Raw genomic sequence first — 19,238 nt, 5'->3', positions numbered from 1 at the left:
AGAGAAAGGTCGAAACTGATCGGCTTGGAATCGTAGCAATCACTAGCCGAGGCGCAGTGGATGAACGCCCTCCGCGTCACCGCAGACGCTCAAATGCCATGCGCTTTTCCCCCATATTTGGAGCTTGCCTCACTCATGCATGTATAGTAAAAAGCGTGTTCGCACCAGGCCAAGAGTCTGTTGATTCTGGTCTGTGCCCACTGAACGCAAGCAGTCGGTACTTATGGCAACAGCACGCCAACGAGAACTCGCTAGCGCGTCAGTGTCAGTCTGCGCGTGTTCTGCGAACTCGCTCGTGGAGCAGTGAACGTTGCGGCCCAAAAATGGTGAACTCAGTATAGAAAACATCGGCCGAAAACGAAAAAAATCAGCTTACAAAAAAAAAAGAATGTATCATCGGAGATTTGAACTTGCAACTTCCAAAATAATTTGCCTAGCGCTGCAAACCACTCTGCCACGTGCTAGCGCTGCCGGCGCTGGAAATATGAGGTATATAATGTATGACCAGTTTATACTTTTATTTAGTTTTAGCATTTCAAGCAGCTTAGGTGACTATTCGTTGTACAGCGCTCGTGCAGTAAGCGCCCCCCAAATTTCCACTGTATCTCTCGTCTAGCATTTGCTTTTCTTAGACGGAAACGCGTTCGCAGATGCGTAGTCGTGCTGCTGACCGCTGTGCTTGTTTAGCAAAGAAGTGCTTCCTGCTCTCTAGTTCTACGCTGTACGGTAAAAGTTTCAGTTGATTTTATTTTCTTAGTACCTATATTGACTTCTCTGACTCTTCTCCCGCCTTCAAGAGGCCTTATATTTTCCTACGTACCAGTCAGCGAAGCGTCGCATGTGCGCTTGTGCAGCGACCTGGACTTGGAGCTTGATACACTGTACAAACTAACAAACTAAAGAAAGGCACATTCATCCATTCACAAACGTGTCGGGGCTTAGTTTCAAGTGAGCAAACGAACTGCGACGACCCGTCGGCGGCTGGCGGACTAAACGCTGGACCGACTGACTCTGTCGGAAGGTCGGCGAGCCGTGCAGTAGCGCAGTCAAGCGAAGTCATCTCCTTGTGACGTCACACGAAAACGCCACATAAAGGGCGATCATTCAGAGAGGAGGACAGCATTTCCGAATTGATTTTTCTACTAAATAAATTCGCGTAAACCCACTCAGAGTGGTCGAAACATGGCCAATGGACTCCGGACGATTTGCGCTAGTAATCCCGCAACGTTTACAAATCACTTCAGTGTCCCTTTAAAACATGGCTCAATAGTAAAGGTGTATATGTGTCCTGGTCTGTTAACTGTCGCTTGTGTAACCAGCCTGAGACAATTGATCACTGCTTTGTTTTATGTCGGGATGCTGTGTTTTTTTGGAATGTTCTGCAGCGGACTCTTAAAAAGGGCATAGACATGACCCCTTACAGCATACGATTCCTGCCAGTGATGAAGAACTGTTCCGTGCCATATGACCTTTTCGTGCTGATTGGTTTGTTTAGCCTATGGAAGTGTCGCATGATTGAACATAATGCGGAGGAACCTCGTGTAACTAAGGCAATTTTTCGCAAACGATGTGCGCTCCTGTACAGTGCCTATGCGGCGCAATCGCAGCCGGGGGACTGGTTGCATCTTCTTGAGGCGTCTGTGTGCCTACCGGACTTTTAAAATATATGCCAGTGAACGCACTATTAATGTTGTTAGAGTGTTTGTTTGTTTGAAAGTTTATTGCGACAACATGTACAGGAATGACTTGTCGAGGGGGACGGTCAAAAAGGCTACAGAAAAAAAAAAAAGCCTGACAAGGTGACGTCTTCCTCCCTCCCTCTCGTTTTGGCACGACTCTGCGGGAAATGGCGCGTCCTTTGTGACAATAAAAATAACAGAAGAATGCACACAATTAACACATAGAAAGTCAGCTTTCAGTTTTCAGAAAGACACAATAATTACAATGAAAATTCCGCTAGAAAAAAAAACACATACACATTATCTCTCAGATTTCAGGAAACAATAAGTAGAATTGAAGAATTCGCAGCAAGAAGAAAAAAACAGCCCTCAGTTTTCATAAACAAACAATAATTACAGTACAAGATTTCATATAGCGAAAAAAAATTACCTCTAAGTTTTCTGAAAGAAGCAAAAAGTGGCTTTAAAGGTGTAGTCTTCTATGCAATAAGGAAAAAAACGTGGCCGAGTGGTTAAGGCGATGGACTGCTAATCCATTGGCTCTGCCCGCGTGAATTCGAATCCCACCGTAGTGGTATTTTTGTACGTTTTGAATTTTATAGAAAAAAATTCCCACCTCCCCTCGCGGGAACCCGTCTAGATGCGACGCATAGGGGGTTCAGGAGCGGCGCTGGAACGATGGAGCGGAGCGGCGCAGGCACCGCGTTTTATAGCGCGCATAACGGTGAGGGGACGCGCCGGCGCCAGTGCGCCTGCCGCGGCTATGACGCAACACAATCCACTTTAATCCAATCCAATCCAAATCCAATCAGAGCCAAGCCAAGCCAAGCCAAGCCAATCCAATCGAATCCAATCCAATGCCATTCGCGAGAGTAGAGTGTACTAGAAGAACTCCTTCTAGTACACTCTAGCGAGAGAGTGTTCGCTATCGGAGAGGAGAGGGGGTCAGCGGCGGAGAGTGCAGCGGCGGAGAGTGCAGCGGCGGAGAGGAGAATGGGGGAGGGGCGGACGCCAACGACGACGACGCCGGATGCTGGGACAAGGCGGGTGATTGAGATGCCTTCGCATCTAATATGAAGTACGTATACCTGTGAATGCCATACCACGCAGACAAATTTCGGCATTTGCCGATACCTAAGAGGCGGGAAATCACTACCTAGTGTAGTTGGTGTTGGCCAAGGGTGGCATATTCCCCAGGCTCGAGCCCAACTCACGTTTTTAATGGCCAGCAGCCTAGTTCCGCTACTTACCTTCTTACTGCCACTGAACACGGGTTCATGATGGGCCCTTTGAAAACGGAAGCGCAGAAAGGGGGCACTGTGTTTAAACGACATGGGGAACATCCTTCGTGCTTAAGGTCAAAAAGGAAAGAGAAGGACAGAGAGACAGAGGCCACGTACAAACGTCTTTAGTTTTTATTGATCCCTCTCATACTCTTCATCGTTTTGCGAGTAGACATTTCTTAGTTGCAACTGAAATTGTGAGATGACAAAAAAAAAAAAAAAGCACAGAAGAACCAATCGCAACAGTAGTGGTAGTGCAAAGAAGCTCTTATCAAACATGGGCACTCTCATTTCTCAAGTGAAACCCCGAAGTTTTGAAAGAGTACGATGTAAAAAGAAAGTGCGTTCTTTTTTCGTTCTTTCTGTTCCACTTTCCTCTGCAGTCCACTTTTGATTCAATAATACCTTACAAGGGAAAAACAGAACAGTCAATCCTTGGTCACATCGTAAGGGAATTTCTCCAGTAAAATATAGGCGCGCACAGTAAAGATGCGCACATGAGCGCGCGTGACGCCTTCACGCGTGGCCATCTTACGAAAAGGCCGTTGCGTATGTTTGAAGAAGAAACTCGTACCATAGTCGCGTTATTTTTGTTCTTTTTTATCGTTTTTTGTACAAGAGTCGTCAGGCAGCCGTCGAAGCAGCCATTTTTTTTTTTTTTTGCTAACTTTCTCGGATGCAGCAATGGTAAGCGTGCATGTTGACGCGCGAAAAAACGAGGCCTCAGTGGGACTCTCGCTCAAGCCGCGAAGATTGTAGGGATGTTTACATATTATGTACAGGGCCAAGGCAGACTGTCGGTCTCCTGGACGCAGCGCTCTGATATATCGCTTGGAAATGTGTCTATACACTGAAACGCATACCCTGACTTCTCGTATACGGCGTTCTGCTTTTAGGGAGACCGATTTCAAAGCCCACCGATGCAGGGAAAAATGACCTAGATGTACGCGCAAAATTTCGCGTTGTCAGAGTGTCTCGGCTGAAGAACTAAACGCCTGCAGCATCGGAGTCGAAATACACGGAAATCCTTCATTCGATTTAAAATAACGGCGCTGTATACCAAGGATGTACAAACGACGTAGTATATTTGAGGCCCGGCTATACCTCTGTCGCATTTATAGCAGTAGCTTCACACATTTATGCTCACCTTTTGGTCATGTGTTCGAGAAACACGGCATAATTGATAAAGGGGGAAGCGATATAGCTCACTAAACAAGATAAACTAAAATAATATATCTCTCCCTGCCCCACGAAGTATAATAAGCTCAACATAATCTGAAAATAAACTAATAAAACATTATATACTCTTGTTCTACCAACTGAAATCAAGGGCATATACAATAAGACTAGACGGGCTCACAAAAACGCCAAACGTGAAAACGCGTGCGCGCTGACTTAGAATTGCTGAATGAAAAAAGCAGTTTTACGCACGGCATCGATTTTGTTTAGCGTAATTAAAAGCAGGTAACTTCAAAATTAGTACCTTCTGTAAGTACCAAAACGCATCTGCATTTTTATTTTGCCTATTCAACATGCGCTGCAGCTTCCTTTTTTCTCAACAATGCTCCAACTCAAGTTACCTTTTACGCGGCAAGAACACGCTAACATAGATCGCTTGCATTGAACAAAATCATTGCAATAAAAGGTAACCTAAATGCACATTGAGTTTATATTGCACACAAGCGAAATTTTTTGGACAGTCAACCGGCACGTCAGCATGGCTTTTTGAAAAACATGTATTGACTTAACGTTACACACTATGTTGCAAAAGATATGTAAAAAAAAATTGACGTGGAACTAAAAAAAATGGCTTCACAGAGGAAGTCGTGTACATTTGAATTTTCTATGCGTCTACCGGACATGGTTCCTGGCAAAGCATAACAGTTATGATGTTGGGAAAAATCGCACGTAACTTGAATTCACGGCGTAAGTAACTTATCGGCGTGCGATGCTGATGTTTTTTTTTTTACAACGATAATACCAAGCTGGTTGTGTTTAAGAAAACACTTTTTTCCTCAACCAAGGGTAGTCGGATAAAACTAGGTGGAAGTCGTTTTAACTTCGAACAACCTAGCGCCCTTCCCGCTATATCTCAAGTCAAGGTCGTAGCGCCGTGCAAGAACGCGGGTAATTTTACGCCACAAAATTTTCGTGGCACTTGAAAGGGTGCTGCGGCGACACATGACAAATGCCTTAATAAAAGCTCCCCGTATTCTCACATTTCATTCCTAACTTTTTCATTGGTTAGTGGTGTTATTCAAGAGTTCAAAGTACCAGTTCTACAAATAACCTTCACTAGACTCTTGGTTTTCTGTATGAGCACATCGGCATTGTGCAAGGGGGAAAAAAGTAGCCTGGTCCAGTTGTTGACGCCGATTTTAATAAGACAGAACTCTTCACTGCGTAGGTAGTGCACGGCCCTATTGTAAGAACAGTGCCGTGATTACGCGCTTTTAGTCACCTTGACTGATTGAGCCCCACGGTGTTGAGATAAATTAATGAGCGAACTCTCTCACAGATTGTCGGTTAGACCCCAAAACAGCTGACGTGGTTGAAGACGTCAACAGCTACCCTGGGGTCCCTGTATGAAACCATCCGTAGTGCAAAGTGGGATGTCACTTATCTGTGCGAAAGTCAGTTCGAGCAAACAGGCCAGCTATCAGTCGGAAACGAGATCTGGTCAGGGGTATTCGAATCAACACATTTGATCATCAATCCCGCATTGCAACGGCTAATTTAAAACGCGGTGTCGCGATCTAGACGACCTTTTTCGATACACGTGTCGCATAGGTCTTCACCGACGTTTGCTGGGAAAGCGTTTGACCACAAAGAAAAGTGTCCGCAATGAAAGTGTTCAACACTGCAAGGTGTTCTACAACGAAAAGCTCCGCGTTTTGTGCGCTTTGAGCAACGCTAATTGCGCGCATTTGGAAATGGGCGGAACAAAATTTTCTTTTTAGCGTGCTTGAGAAGCGACAAACAGCGAGATGTGGTGGGGCGGGAAAGACAGAACACAGCCACTCATCTAAAACGAAAAATTAACAACGCCCACGCAAGCACGGTCCACAAATGTCGCAATGGTTGCGCGTTTGTATACCTCTTAATTAAGATAGAGGAAGCAATACATTGAGATCCCGATGGCTTTTCCACAGTTTACATAGTATAAGTAAAACACATGGTGCATAATGGCTGGAAGTTATCTTGCGCAGCGGCTGATATTAGATTAAACCAAAATAATCGCTATTTCCCATGTTATTTTTAATATATTGTTGTTCCTTGGTCAACCTTATTGGTTTCCTCTTGCCTGCAGTAGTGGCTTCGAGAGCGCCTGCTGCAACAAGGTTACGATTTGTCCACGGCGCCCCCAAACAGTTTGCAGACCCTCGGCGCCAACTTGGAAGCGTTCCATGTTCATTAGACCTGACATAGGCACTGCACAACCTCTGGATGCACACGGTGCAGCTATGCCGATAATACGATTGTCCCTCACTGAGAAAGTGCCTGGCTGGATCCCCGCTGCTCGTTTACGTCATGTTAAACCTACTGCCAGCTGTGTACCGTCGCACAGCCATGTCACTCCCTCCGCGTTTCAAAACTAACTCAGGCGAAGTGCCCCTAACCCCTAACAAACCAGAACAAAAACGCTCCATGTCCTTGAGATGTCCTCGGTATGTCCATGAGATGTCCATAAGACGTGAATGGTGCTGCGTCATGTCGCGGGTGCCGCGTGCGAGCAGCGTGGCAGCGGCGAAGAGGCAGAGCGAGCTTGTGGGTGACGGCAGCTGCAGGTGACCGGCAGGTGAAGGCGGCGGAGGCGGCACGGCTTCTTCTTCGTCGTGGTCTCGGCGGTGCGGGCGTCGCCCGCGAGGCGTCGTCCCTGGGACGGCGGTCGTCGTCACGTGTGTCGTCGTCCACCACGAGAACGGCGGCGGCTCTGCGCTTGCGCTCGGACCCTGGGTCCGCACTGCCCGCGCGGCTCGACCGAGGTTCTGCCTTGTCTCTGAGGGCAGGTGTACCCAAGCGTAGGGTGGGCTTCTGACTTCACAATCTCATCAAGCTTGGAGCATGCTTTTATTCTCACAAGCTCACCATGATCACAGTGATAGTAGGTGGTGCAATGGATTCGCGAAGGCAACAAGTTCATCTCTATCGTTACCGGTGTTAGGTAACCCTAAAGAAGCCATTGCGAGCATGTACACTCGACAACTACTCTGTATACCGTGAGAAAACGACCAGCTACATTGTTGTCTTGAACTGGTAGCTCTCCCCACCGTCCGTTAAATTTCCGATCTATTCTCCACGGTTCAGCAGTTGCGAACCGTCCAGGCCTCACGCCCCTGGTACTTTTATGGGATCAATGAAGACGAGATTACGCTGAGATAGCTTTTACCTAGTGCTGTGCAACCCGATTTTTCTTTCTAAGCCGCCATTAGTTGCGCTTAGCCCTGCCAAAAAGCTCCAAACAAAGAGAACAGTTTCTCCTCAAGCTTTCCCAAACGCATACGTGTGTGCCCTCCTCCATGGCGGCCCTCGGTCGAGGCGCGCGGCCATTGACTGACCAACTTTCATCGTAGTAACAACAAGATCCCGCGAATTGGTCCGAGTCGCGGATGCGGGCGAGGCGTTGTTCTCAAGCGCAAGCGCAGGGCGGCGGGGCCTAGCTGTGGTAGACGGGGTGCTGGGAGACAGTGGCGGCGCCGGGCGGCGCCCTGAGGGCCGAGAACCCGCGCTGGTACCAGTCCTCCTCGGGCGAGGTGGCGGCCGCCGCCGCGGTCGGCTGGTGTCCGAAGGGCTGCGCGGCGGCGCCGTAGGCCGGGTACCGCGCCGCCGGGTGCGGGTGCGCTGCCGCGGCGGCGTAGGCCGCGTACGAGCTCGTGCGCGGGGGGCCGTACACGCCGCGCATCATGCCGTTGCAGGCCGCGGGCGGCAGCGCCGCCGGCGCGGCCAGGGCCTTCTGCAGCTGCTTCTCCTGCTTGCGGTACTTGGCGCGCCGGTTCTGGAACCACACCTGCGCGGAAGAACAGCGGCGTTCACACTTGCGGCACAACGCTGCAGGCCCGCCGCACGACTTAGCGGCAAAACCAAACACGCGCTCCCGGATGTTCTCCGCGGATGAAATAAAACTGGTTGAACTCTTAATTATGACCAAATGAATGACGGATGTGACGACACGCCTGCCAAAATGACGAGGAGAGAACCGCACCTGCGCAGAGTGACCTAGAGGTTTGGATGAGAGCTGCGTTCACACTTGCGGTCAAGGCCGTTCTTCGCGATTAAAATTGGCCAAACGGTTGATTATCGTCCCATGGGTTATGAATGCAACGAAATTTATTGCAATATAACCTGGTGAGCACACCACTCCTAGAAGGCCTTTCGCGTTTCTGTAGATAGTATATCGTGAACTTTTCCTCGCACTTGCTTTTGATGCTCTTTCCGTAACGCGCTATTACGTAATTCCGTTCAAATGCCTCCGGAGCATACAAATATTCAACGATACAGCGCGACACATGGCACGAAGGGAAGACGACACAGGCGCTGACTAACAACTGTTTATTTGATTACAAAGAACGGAATATATAGGCAAAATATTTTCGAAGAGTAGCCGTGCGCATGATCAGTGAACAAAGTTAAGTTATTTACAAACAGAGGGAATGTTGCTATCAACGGACAACCATATCTCGACAAGTACAATTTTTTTTTTCCAGGAGTGCTAATGACGAAGTGCTTACACACGAGGTTCCTATTTCGTGTATCACAAACGTTTCACAGATTTGGCGCGTGCGTTGGCTCTTGTATCTTCGTAAGATACTGCATTTCTCGAACTGCTTAAGATTCTGCATTTCTCGAAAATATTTTGCCTATATATTCCGTTTTTTGTAATCAAATATACAGTTGTTAGGCAGCACCTGTGTCTTCTTTTCTTCCCTTAGTCCCGAGTGCAGCGCTGTTCCGTTAACTGACGTACCAACTTGCCAACTACAAACCCTGCTGCATTCAAACATGTTACAGTCGGACTGTTGAAGCGTGTACCTGAATGCGCGCTTCATTGAGCTTGGTGATGCGTGCCAGCTCCTCGCGGCAGTAGATGTCGGGGTAGTGGCTCTTGGCGAAGGCCGCCTCGAGCTCCTGCAGCTGCTCCTGGGTGAAGGTGGTCCGGTGGCGCCGCCTCGCGGGCGTCGTGGGACTGCACGCGGTGGCCAGGGCGCTGCCCGCGCCACCGCCGCCGCATGACGACAGGCCCAGCTCCGACACGCCGGGCTCGAGCTTGAGCTTCTTGAACGCCCCGACGTCGCCTGGGGGGTGCGCAGTCGCCAGCGCGCGGGGAATTTATGAGTGACGCGCATGACTTCAACATCACATTGCATGGAGAACTGACATGCAAACGCGGAAATACAAACCTAACAAAGCGCAATTTTTCTACGGCGAAGATGTTACTGGCTAACTCTCCCGTTTCTTTGCGTACGTAGACCAAGAAAAGGCGCTGCGCTCCTCTTTACATCGACACAGTCTCTCTTTTAAGCCACTGTTTGCCTTCGGCTCTTCATAATTTGTTATAAGATGGCGTATATTTACCCCTGAGAAAGATCTTCTCAGCAATGCATTTGCGTTTAAAAGGGAAGCAGTCTAAAAGAATATCGGTGTAAGCTTGGTCTTTGCAAGCTGGATTCCCCGCAGGGAATCCTACGCACTTTTTCATTTTGACACCCCCTCTCCCTTCGGCCACCTGCTTGCCTTGGGCGCTTATTTTCATATAAGGTGGCGTGTGCTACCCTTAGAACAATGTTTTCCTTGTAATGCAAATAGTGTAAGCTTGGTTTCATAAGTTGGCTTTCCCGCATTATGTGGTGCGCAGTGTAGCCTACTCCCAATCCCGCTGAGCTGAGGCGCGACGACGCGGTTTAAGCTGGAGTTTGTGGCCAACCAGCAACGCACAAACACCACCACTAGTCACTCACCTTCACGGAGTGGAAAGACACTGAATTTTTTTCTTACATAGAAGTATCGCTTGATGAAGTTCCCTCAATGCAATGCGTGAATAGTCATTTACAGTAATCATCTACACTACTCCATTCCCGATATTTATAGCACGAAGAGCAACACTTCCTTAATATAGCCTAACCATCATGTTTGAGGCGATTCGTTTGCCATGAAGGTGTATCCCCTACCAAGAAGGTACAAAAATTAAGGGCCCCCTAATGTTACCACGCGGAAGAGATGTAAAGCTGATAGCTGATCGTGGTGCCACATTCCGTTCCCAGGTAGGTATTGGTACAAGCCTGGCCCTTAATGCATCCACCTCGAGCCATCAACTAGTTCGCTTTGTACACCCCCGCCATTCTCTTGAGCAAATGCTAAATGCTCATGGTTGGGTATGCGATCCATGTGATCGGGTTCATCTTATCGCATTCCAGTATAAGATATCTAAAGTTTCGTCTTCCGTCATGTCATATGGGCGTGTGAATACAAGCCTGTCCTGAAGGGGGCCTTGCCTTGCATGCGTTTTCAAGGCCGGTCCCATGGATCACATTTCCCACACTCACTTCTGATCTCCCTGCATGCGAAGTCCCACCTGTTACGCTCTGGGAACATCGTATCGTCGTTGTGCGCCTTGGTGGAAGTGTTCCCGGTACATTTAGACCTCAACCGGGTCTCTTTAAAAGTTTAGCTTGTATCTTTCATGGGACGAGAACTTGTGCGGTCGTGTGCGGTCGTGTGCGGTCAGCGCCCGAGACTTGGCTTTCTATGCTTCCTGTGTGCAGTGATTCAAGCATAGAGTTAGTGTGGATTGACTAATTCTTCCTACATGCATTACAAGGAAAATGCCATGTTTTATTCGAGTGCCCACGCTACTCGCCTGAAAGAAAAAAGCTGTCGTCAGCACTGAGGAACCTGGACTCTCGGCTGCCATTTTCGGAGGAGAAGATTCTGGGTCACTGACCTTCTCTGTGGTCCGCTCAGAAGGCGACTAAGGAACTCTTACGCTTTCTACGGGCGACGAACTTACCCCAGACTACAGTCTTAAAGCCTTCAGTGGCAATCCCTGAACTTGAACATTTAGTGCTTCAGTGCTGGGCATACCTGTCTGCTCCTACTTTTCTTCATTCTTTCCTTTCCCTTTTTTGCCTATTTTCTATTTCCCACATGCAGGATAGCAAACTGGGGTCTAGCCAGGCTAACTTTCCTGCCTTCCTTTTACATCCTTCCTTCGTTGCTTGAAAGCTGCACAATCCGCACAAGCTTGCGCAACGCTTGACACGTGTGATGACGGAATCGCTGTTGTAATGTATCAGCTTGAAATATTCGATGTGGAGCGTTACAGACGCGGCTGTGTGCGGTCCCGTAACAAAATGTCTGTGCACGGGGGAATGTCGACACGCTAGTCTATTACTCATTAAGCGCCGCCACGCTACCATTAAGATCATCCCCAATGTAAATTCAAATGAGACCAGAAGCGACCAGAAGCGTAGTTGTTATATCGCAATTTGAAAACTATTATTTAGCATTACCCAACGGTGGCTGTGATTCCATTGAAAGCTACCTTTTTTGGAGCATTTTTTGTCCCTTGACGGACTATTACTGTCCCCCTGTAAGCGGCCCTATTACTTTAGCTGAGACAGGGCCCGAGGTCGACCAGCTCTGGCTGAGTGGCTAAGGCGTTGTGCTGCTGAACACGAGGTCGCGGGTTCGATTCCCGGCCGCGGTGGCCGCTTTTCTGATGGAGGCGAAAAGCAAAAACGCCCGTGTGTACGAGATTTCGGCGCAAGTTAAAGATCCCCAGGTGGTCTAAATCAATCCCGAGCCCTCCATTATGGCGCGCCTCATCGCCTGCATGGCGTCGGCGCGTTAAACCCCACAATCAATCAATCAATCAATCAATCAATCAATCAATCAATCAATCAATCAATCAATCAATCAATCAATCAATCAATCAATCAATCAATCAATCAATCAATCAATCAATCAATCAATCAATCAATCAATCAATCAATCAATCAATCAATAAATAAATAAATAAATAAATAAATAAATAAATAAATAAATCAATCAATCAAGGTCTACCAGCTCCCACTTTTGAAGACTATAGGATCTGATGGGCTGTAAGGAGAATTTCATAGCATCTCTACGCCACTTTTGTGCCCAACACGGCTTGAGGAGCCTGCTTGTTGTCTGAATAATAAATCAGTGGGAGGGCCTGCTGACCATCTCCCGTCACGCTGACCAGATCTTTCTGGTCACCTGTGCCACGGCTGCAGCCAACGCCCAAGGGTACCTGGACTGAGGCGAACCCACCCCACCGAGTGTCGGCTCAACCACCACCGTTTGCTCTATTAAATGTTTCTTCTCTCTCTCTTTCACTTTTTCTTATTGTTGGAGCGTGCTGCCGTTGGTTCAGCAGTTTTTCAGAGAGTACGTCTCTTTCTCCATTGGGGCTATTCGAGCAGGCTAATCATCAATGGACAGATTTCGAAGCCTGTATCCAGGATTTCGTTTGCAACAAAGCTAAGCTTCCCGCAATGGGCTTGGATTTTCCCGCTCTGCTTAGAGCCTTTACATCTCAACGTACTTCAGCGCAGCAGCTACGCCATTTTTAGTTGATAGGTGCTGAGTAAAAACACTTGCGTATGCTGACGACTTGACCTGTTTTTGTCAAGATAAACCGAGTATAGAGGAAGTTGTTTCGTTCAAAAGGGAATTCGGGTTAGTTTCTGGCGCAAGCTTCATCCCTTTGCAGAGTTCCGGTCCTTATTTCGTCTCATGAGCATTCCCACCAACTGAGTATGCTGGCATCCAATGGCTCGTTAAACCACAAGTATTGCTAAATATTGCGTCTTTTAAAGGCGTAGCTGTAGCGGACACTGAGCCGCCCTTCAAGTTGGCGAGGGACAGTCAGAGAGATGAGATGCTGAGGCATTTTTGAAGAACTATCCACTGAGCCGACGGGCGCTTCAAAACCCCACAATTTATCCCCGCAAATTTCTTGATTTCATCTGCCCATCTCACTTTCTGCCGCCCCCTGCTACGCTTGCCTTCTGTAGGAATCCACTCTGTTACCCTTAATGACCAGCGCTTATCTTGCCTTCACATTACATGCCCTGCCCACGTTCATTTTTTCTTAATTTCTACTAATATGTCCTTAACACGTGTTTGCTCTTTGGCCCACTCCGCTCTCTTCTCGTCCCTTAATGTTACACCAAACATCTTCCGTTCCATTGCTCGCTGAGTCGTCCTCAATTAAATTGAACCCTCTTGGTAGGCCTCCAAGTTTCTGTCCCGTAGGAGAGTACCGGTAAGATGCATCTGTCATAGACTTTCTTCTTCAGGGACAATGGTAGGCTGCCATTCATTATATGAGAATGCCTGCCGAATGCACACCGCCCCATTCTTATCCTTCGAATTATCTCTGCCTCACGGTTGGAATCCAGGGTCACAACTTGGCCTAAGTAGATATATTCGCTTACCACTTCCACTGCCTCGCCACGTATCTCAAACCGCTGTGCTGTCCCGAGGTTATTAATTATTAGTTTAGTTTTCCCCCATATTAATTTTCAGGCCCACGGTTCTACTCTGTTTGTCCAGTGAGGTAAACATGCTTTGCAATTCGTCCCCCGAGTTACTTAGCAAGGCAACGTCTTCAGCAAATCTGAGGTTGCTGAGGTATTCTCCATTAACCCTTACTCCCACCTGTTCCCAATCGAATGTTCTGAATACTTCTCGTAAACATGCTGTGAATAACATTGGAGAGATTATGTCTCCTTGTCTGACGAATGGCCAAAATGACTCCCGCCAAGACTGGTATTTCCGCTTCATGGCTGCCCTGTTTAAGACAACATGATTCCAGTGTTTCTTTATATTCGTATATAGTTGTCCTTTTTTCTGATAGATAACCCACCCATATGTGTAGATATCACTGCCTGCACTATGCTGCAGTGTATTAAATACCACATCCGAAAAGAAAAACGTTTACACGGCCACTCGGCACAATCACATGTTTTGTCGCTAACTGCTTTTGTTTGAGCCCCAGCACTTCCACAGCCCGTGACACCAGCTCTTTATAATGTAGTATTTATTTTCTCAAGGCACCGGGTACATGTGCGGGCCAGCCCAAGCCACAAAAGGATTCCGGGGCCAGGCCCGGCAGTTGCTGCACATCACGGTGCAGCAACTGCAAAATATTGCACTCCTCTGTGTGACGACGACGATGGCTGAACGCGAAGCCTCCTCGTGATGGATTCTTTGGTTGGCCAATCCCGCACTGCGGGTATGTCCTACTCTGAAGGTATACGCCCCACTTTTCTAGTGACCCACAGCAACTCTCAGGTGCGCACTCCGCAGGCGTAACGTTTGGGTTTGGGAAGTCTAAAGGAGGCTATGGTTTGGGGTGTACGGCGCGAATCGGTGCCGGCTGCTTGGCGTTCGCTTCGGCCATATCGAAAGGACTTTAAAGAAAGACGTGCCCGTTTCACCAGATGGCATAAGATTTCTATCTGTACAGTGTGATAGTAGTAGTAGTAAGTATTGTTTAATAAGGCGGACTTAGCCTTGCATAGCTGCCGGCAATTGATTGATTGATTGTAGGGTTTAACGCGCCGACGCAACGCAGGCGATGAGGCGCGCCGTAGTGGAGGGCTACGGATTAATTTTGACCACCTGGGGATCTTTAACGTGCGCCGAAATCTCGTACGCAAGGGCGTTTTTGTTTTTCGCCTCCGTCAGAAAAGCGGCCGCCGCGACCGGGAATCGAACCCGCGACCTAGCTGCCGGCAATTGCTCCGCCTAATCGTCCCCAATACCGTATCAAAACTCTCAAAGTCATCACACCTCGCTTAGTCCTAAAATAACAGACACACAATGTCACCACACCTCACTTAGTCCTGTGGACTGCAAGAATCCCCTTTGGCCCCTCGTGCAGTGTGACTGGTGACATTGATCACTTCATTGTGAACTGCTCCAAAACCAACCCTGAGCGGACGAACTTTTTTCGTGATCTCCAGAAGTTTGGAGTGCCCCATGCTACATCGGAGGACATTATTTTTCCTAGGGACCACTGGATTGTGCGAAGAGAGGTGTCTCATCTCCTACTCGGAATGTGATAGTTGTGTGCCGTACGATCTTATCATGGCTCTAGGCCTGCATGCCATTTGGAGGTAGAGGATGGCGGTACGCCATGCAGATCCTGAAGCGCTCACTGTGAGCAAGTACTTTGCACAAAGTATAACCATGCTGTACGAGATTCACAAGTTACAAGACCCTGACCACGAATGGCTGCCAGTTTTGGAAGAGCTGTGTACTTTTGATGTTTATTGTAAGTTTTTTGTCAGCCAAAGCATGGCAGACGGTTTTTGATCTATCCTTGACTTGACGTGTGTTTTTGAAAAACGTAAGAGAGAGAGAGAGAGAGAAAACGTTTATTGAAAAGCAGGGACGGGATAGGGGAGAAAAAGAGTTAGGAGCTGTGGGCGGCCATCCTATTCCGGTAGGCCGCGTGCCGCGGCTGCCATCTTCGCCCGAGAGATCAGGGCCTCCTGGTCTTCGAGCTGGCAGCTCTGCAACGCGCACTCCCACTGCTCAAGGGTAGGGGATCTGGGAGGTGGAGGGTTGGTGGGGCACGTCCAGACGAGATGAGCTGTGGTGTTAGGCTCATCGCATTGGGGGCAGTTGAGTGGGTAGTTAGTAGGGGATATGTGGTGGAGATGGAGGTGATTGTAATAAGTGTTGGTTTGAAGTCGGCGCCAAATGCATGCGTCAGCGGTAGAAAGGGAAGGGTGGGGAGGGGGATAGGTGCGTCGGGTTGCTCTGTAGTGGTAGAGGATGTCGGTGTATGTTTGGGAGAGGGGCGCAAAGGAGTTTGTAATACTGGCTGCATTGTTGCCCTCTTCTGGGAATGCCCGGTGAAGGAGAGCTCGGGCGGTGGCGTGTGCCACCTCGTTCCCAGGGAGGGAAGTGTGGCTGGGTGTCCACACTATGCGGGCATGAGGGAGGGTGGGGCATTGAGAAAGGATGGCCAGGGTAAGAGCTGAGACTCGTCCGAGTGCAAAACGACGGCAGGCAGCTTGTGAATCAGACAGTATCGTTATGCTGGGACTCATGGCTTGGGTCATTGCGAGGGCAATAGCTGCTTCTTCGGCCGTGGTAGAAAAACGTAAAAAAAAGTCGACGTGGAGCAATCGGTAGACACCGGTTTCAAAATGCGAGAGACCCAGGTTCGATTCCGATCAGGGGAAGCGTTTTTTTTTTTTTTCACTTCACCCAGGATCATTCATCCTCGTCGCCAGAGAAAGTTGGCTTTCCTGCAGGGCGTATTGGCGTACAACGTCATTAGTGAGGGCACTAAAGCTTCTCTTTAACAACCAAGTTGGCACTTCGGTGAGTACCACCCTAAGTAGAATTGGCATGATGCTCCCCCGTGTGCTTCGCGTAAGCACCGTTACACAGAAAGGTTAACAGGTAAAAGGTCCGCAGTCCCCAGGACAGCGGCTGCCTATAGTGCTGAGCTACAACTAGTTCAGCCGTGTTATAAAATAGTGCTCAGATGCGATTAAACGATGTTTACAAAGTCATTCAAAGACAAACAGCAAACGCCACTTGGACATCCTCTCATTTCCCCACACCCGAAAAAAGGCTCACCAATGGACACGTGCCACCCTTTGAGCGAAATTAAGGGGCACGCGACCGATAAGCCGCCATATCACGTCGCCGCCAAAGTGGCATAACGTCGTATCAACACACACGCGCGCGCGAAGAGCACTCGGCAGCGACTATGCCACCAACCGTAGCATCAGAAAGTTTGCGCAGCGTACGTAGGCGCACGCGCGAGGAAATATAACACCCCTCAACACGTGGCCTATTCACGCGATGATCACCGCTGACGCCGCGTCCCGGATGACGCAAGTACCGACCGACACCGGCAGTAGCAGCGGCCGCAATCGAAAAAGGAAAGAAACAAAATGTCCGCAGAGTTTGACAGCACGTCCTTGTTCACTCCCAATTCAAAGAGTCTTACCCGGGAGCCGTCGCGAGGGGGCGCTGCTCCCAGCAGGGGGCTGAGCTGGGGTGGCGGGCTTTTTAGCAACATCACCCCTGTTACGCTCCCCTCTACTCATTTCAGCGACCACGGGTCCCTTAATAGAGACACGCTCTTCATCGACAATACCAAGTCCCTTAGTACATATTTTTTTTTTTTCCACTCTCAGCACATCGTGCCGGAGCATCCGCCTTCCTCTTCATGTTTCACGCCACCGGACCCTCGGGGGTGTAAATTTGTCGCGGGCGCGGGCGAGGTGTCCCGCAGGTTGTGACAATGACCGACAACGAAGCGAGGCGGGCGCGTCGAATGAATTTCGAGGACTCACGCAGCGCGCGGCGCCGCTTTCAACGCCACGCAGAGGCACCGGCTGAGGTGCCGGCGTTGGCGGGGCGACAGACTGCGTCGGAGGAACAGATGCACCTTGCGTACTGCTGTTTTTGCGCCTTTTCACTCGCTGTGACGTGGAACTCAGTGCATTGGAAAACATTGCCTGAAATTTCTTTTCTTGTTTTTCTTCAGTTATTTTAATTAAAGGAGTGTAGTAGACTTCGTGACGTATAAGGTCGGCTACTGTTGCTGGTTCCATCCTGGCGGTTGCTGCTCAAATGTCAACTAAAACGATAGAAGTATAATTATCGGCAGATAACAGTTATGGTCTGCTAAGGTCGTTTACTAAAAGGAACGGGGAAATTTACGGTTTAAAGGGGTCATGCAGAAAAAAACGTTTGGTTCATTCGAAAGACTGCCTTGTTAGAATTATACTGGCCACCAGTTTTAACGCACACTTCGCCCACAAAAGCTATATAATTAAGAAAAAAAAAGGAATGTCCATGCAACCCACTAGCTCATTTCCCGCAACAGAACCTATGATGCCATATGCCCAGCTGTGCGATTGGCTGAGGCCGGCAAAAGCAAACGCAAATTAGGCAGGGTTTATAAGCTTGCGGAACGAGCTATTTGCGCTTAAATGTAATGCATATTCGTTTTACAGCAGTAATAATGGCGGGGTAAACAATGAAAGTTACCAAAATACCCGTAAACATAGACGTACCCATGCGCACTGCTGTTGGCACGGGGTGCACTATGCTTGTTTTAGCTGCACGCCAGTCCACCGCTTTGGAGTTGTCTTACACGACAATGGCCCATTGGCGTAAGCGACGTTGTCTTACGTGAACCTGTTTGTCAAGCATACTTCATGTTTCACAAAACGATTACTTTCTTCCGTAACAAACACAAGCCATGTGCAAATACGGTCAAAAACAAAGCAACGGTGGACAACGGTCCGCGAATCAGTTTTGTAGCGCCATGTGGGAGGACTGACAGTAAGCAAGGCTGCAGAGCCGAGCGACGCACTGGAAGTTCGTTTGAATACGCGCCCTTGTGACTTCATGGCAGACGTCACTAAAACACGCGGTTTGGCGGGAGAATCAAAGTTTTAACATAAATTGATTAATTTTTCAGTGAATACGGCATCGTTTTCTGCCGGTCAAGTGCTGGGGGCCCCACAAAACACGAAATCTTTTGAATAAAACAAACTTGTATTTTATCTGCATGGCCCCCCAAATTAAGCAGCTAGAGCGATTTCTGGGGTAGGAGGGCAACTTCGTTGACATTCCGAGTCAGTTCTGGTCACCTGGCCAAATGAAATAATAGAAAATCATAAGTCATTCCATTCGGTGAAAGTGGGTGAGCGCTGAAGCTGATTAGCACACAGCACAGAGGTGACAGAGAATTTCGAACAAAGGAACGAACTCATCTATTGTGAACTAACTAATTAGGACAAGCAAAGAAAAATCGGCGTAATGATAAACTCGGCTTTGCGGCCAATTTTCGAATATTTTTTTGTTAAAGTTTCGATAAAACCAGAGCTAGAGCTGTATTCTGTAACCATATTTCTCCGATAAATGCCTGTGTTTTCAGCAGACGGGATTTCTGTAACGTTTACAACTTTACCGTGAGAAAACTTACAACGAGAAGTAAGCGAAACTCAATGTAATGATGGAGTCGTCTTAGGGGCCAATCGTCTTATGTTTCTTCTTGGGAATGTTTTGACGGATTAAGAGTTACAGCCGCTTTCCACTGATCATCACCGATAAAGTTGCCTTTGCCTAGGGTTGTGCCAGAGGGCCCGGCCCAAATTCGTTGCACGGGGCAACGCGCCGACAGCGGGGCCGATTCACGCCTCGTCCAAACCAGACCGAACCGCACGCAGCCGACAGGCCCAGCCTTGCATAGCTGCAGGGTCGCCTC

At 48.6% G+C, this 19,238-nt stretch overlaps 1 protein-coding gene across 1 annotated transcript in view; it reads right to left on the bottom strand.

Moving 5' to 3' along the window:
• Window positions 1-6,115: 6,115 nt before the first annotated feature.
• Window positions 6,116-19,238, bottom strand: part of LOC144148748 (uncharacterized) — a 31,859-nt gene continuing 18,736 nt past the window's right edge. The window contains exons 2-3 of the mRNA XM_077680264.1: window positions 8,993-9,255; window positions 6,116-7,970 (exon numbers count right to left, since the gene is read on the bottom strand). Of these exons, the coding sequence (XP_077536390.1) occupies window positions 7,620-7,970; window positions 8,993-9,255 (614 nt within the window). The 3' untranslated portion in view covers window positions 6,116-7,619. The remainder of the gene's footprint in view (window positions 7,971-8,992; window positions 9,256-19,238) is intronic.

The sequence above is a fragment of the Haemaphysalis longicornis genome, unplaced genomic scaffold (genome assembly GCF_048455015.1).
Source record: "Haemaphysalis longicornis isolate Haplotype H1 unplaced genomic scaffold, Haemaphysalis longicornis Haplotype H1 scaffold_8, whole genome shotgun sequence".
Classification (NCBI taxonomy): Eukaryota; Metazoa; Arthropoda; class Arachnida; order Ixodida; family Ixodidae; genus Haemaphysalis; species Haemaphysalis longicornis.
This window is presented reverse-complemented; position numbering and strand designations above follow the sequence as displayed.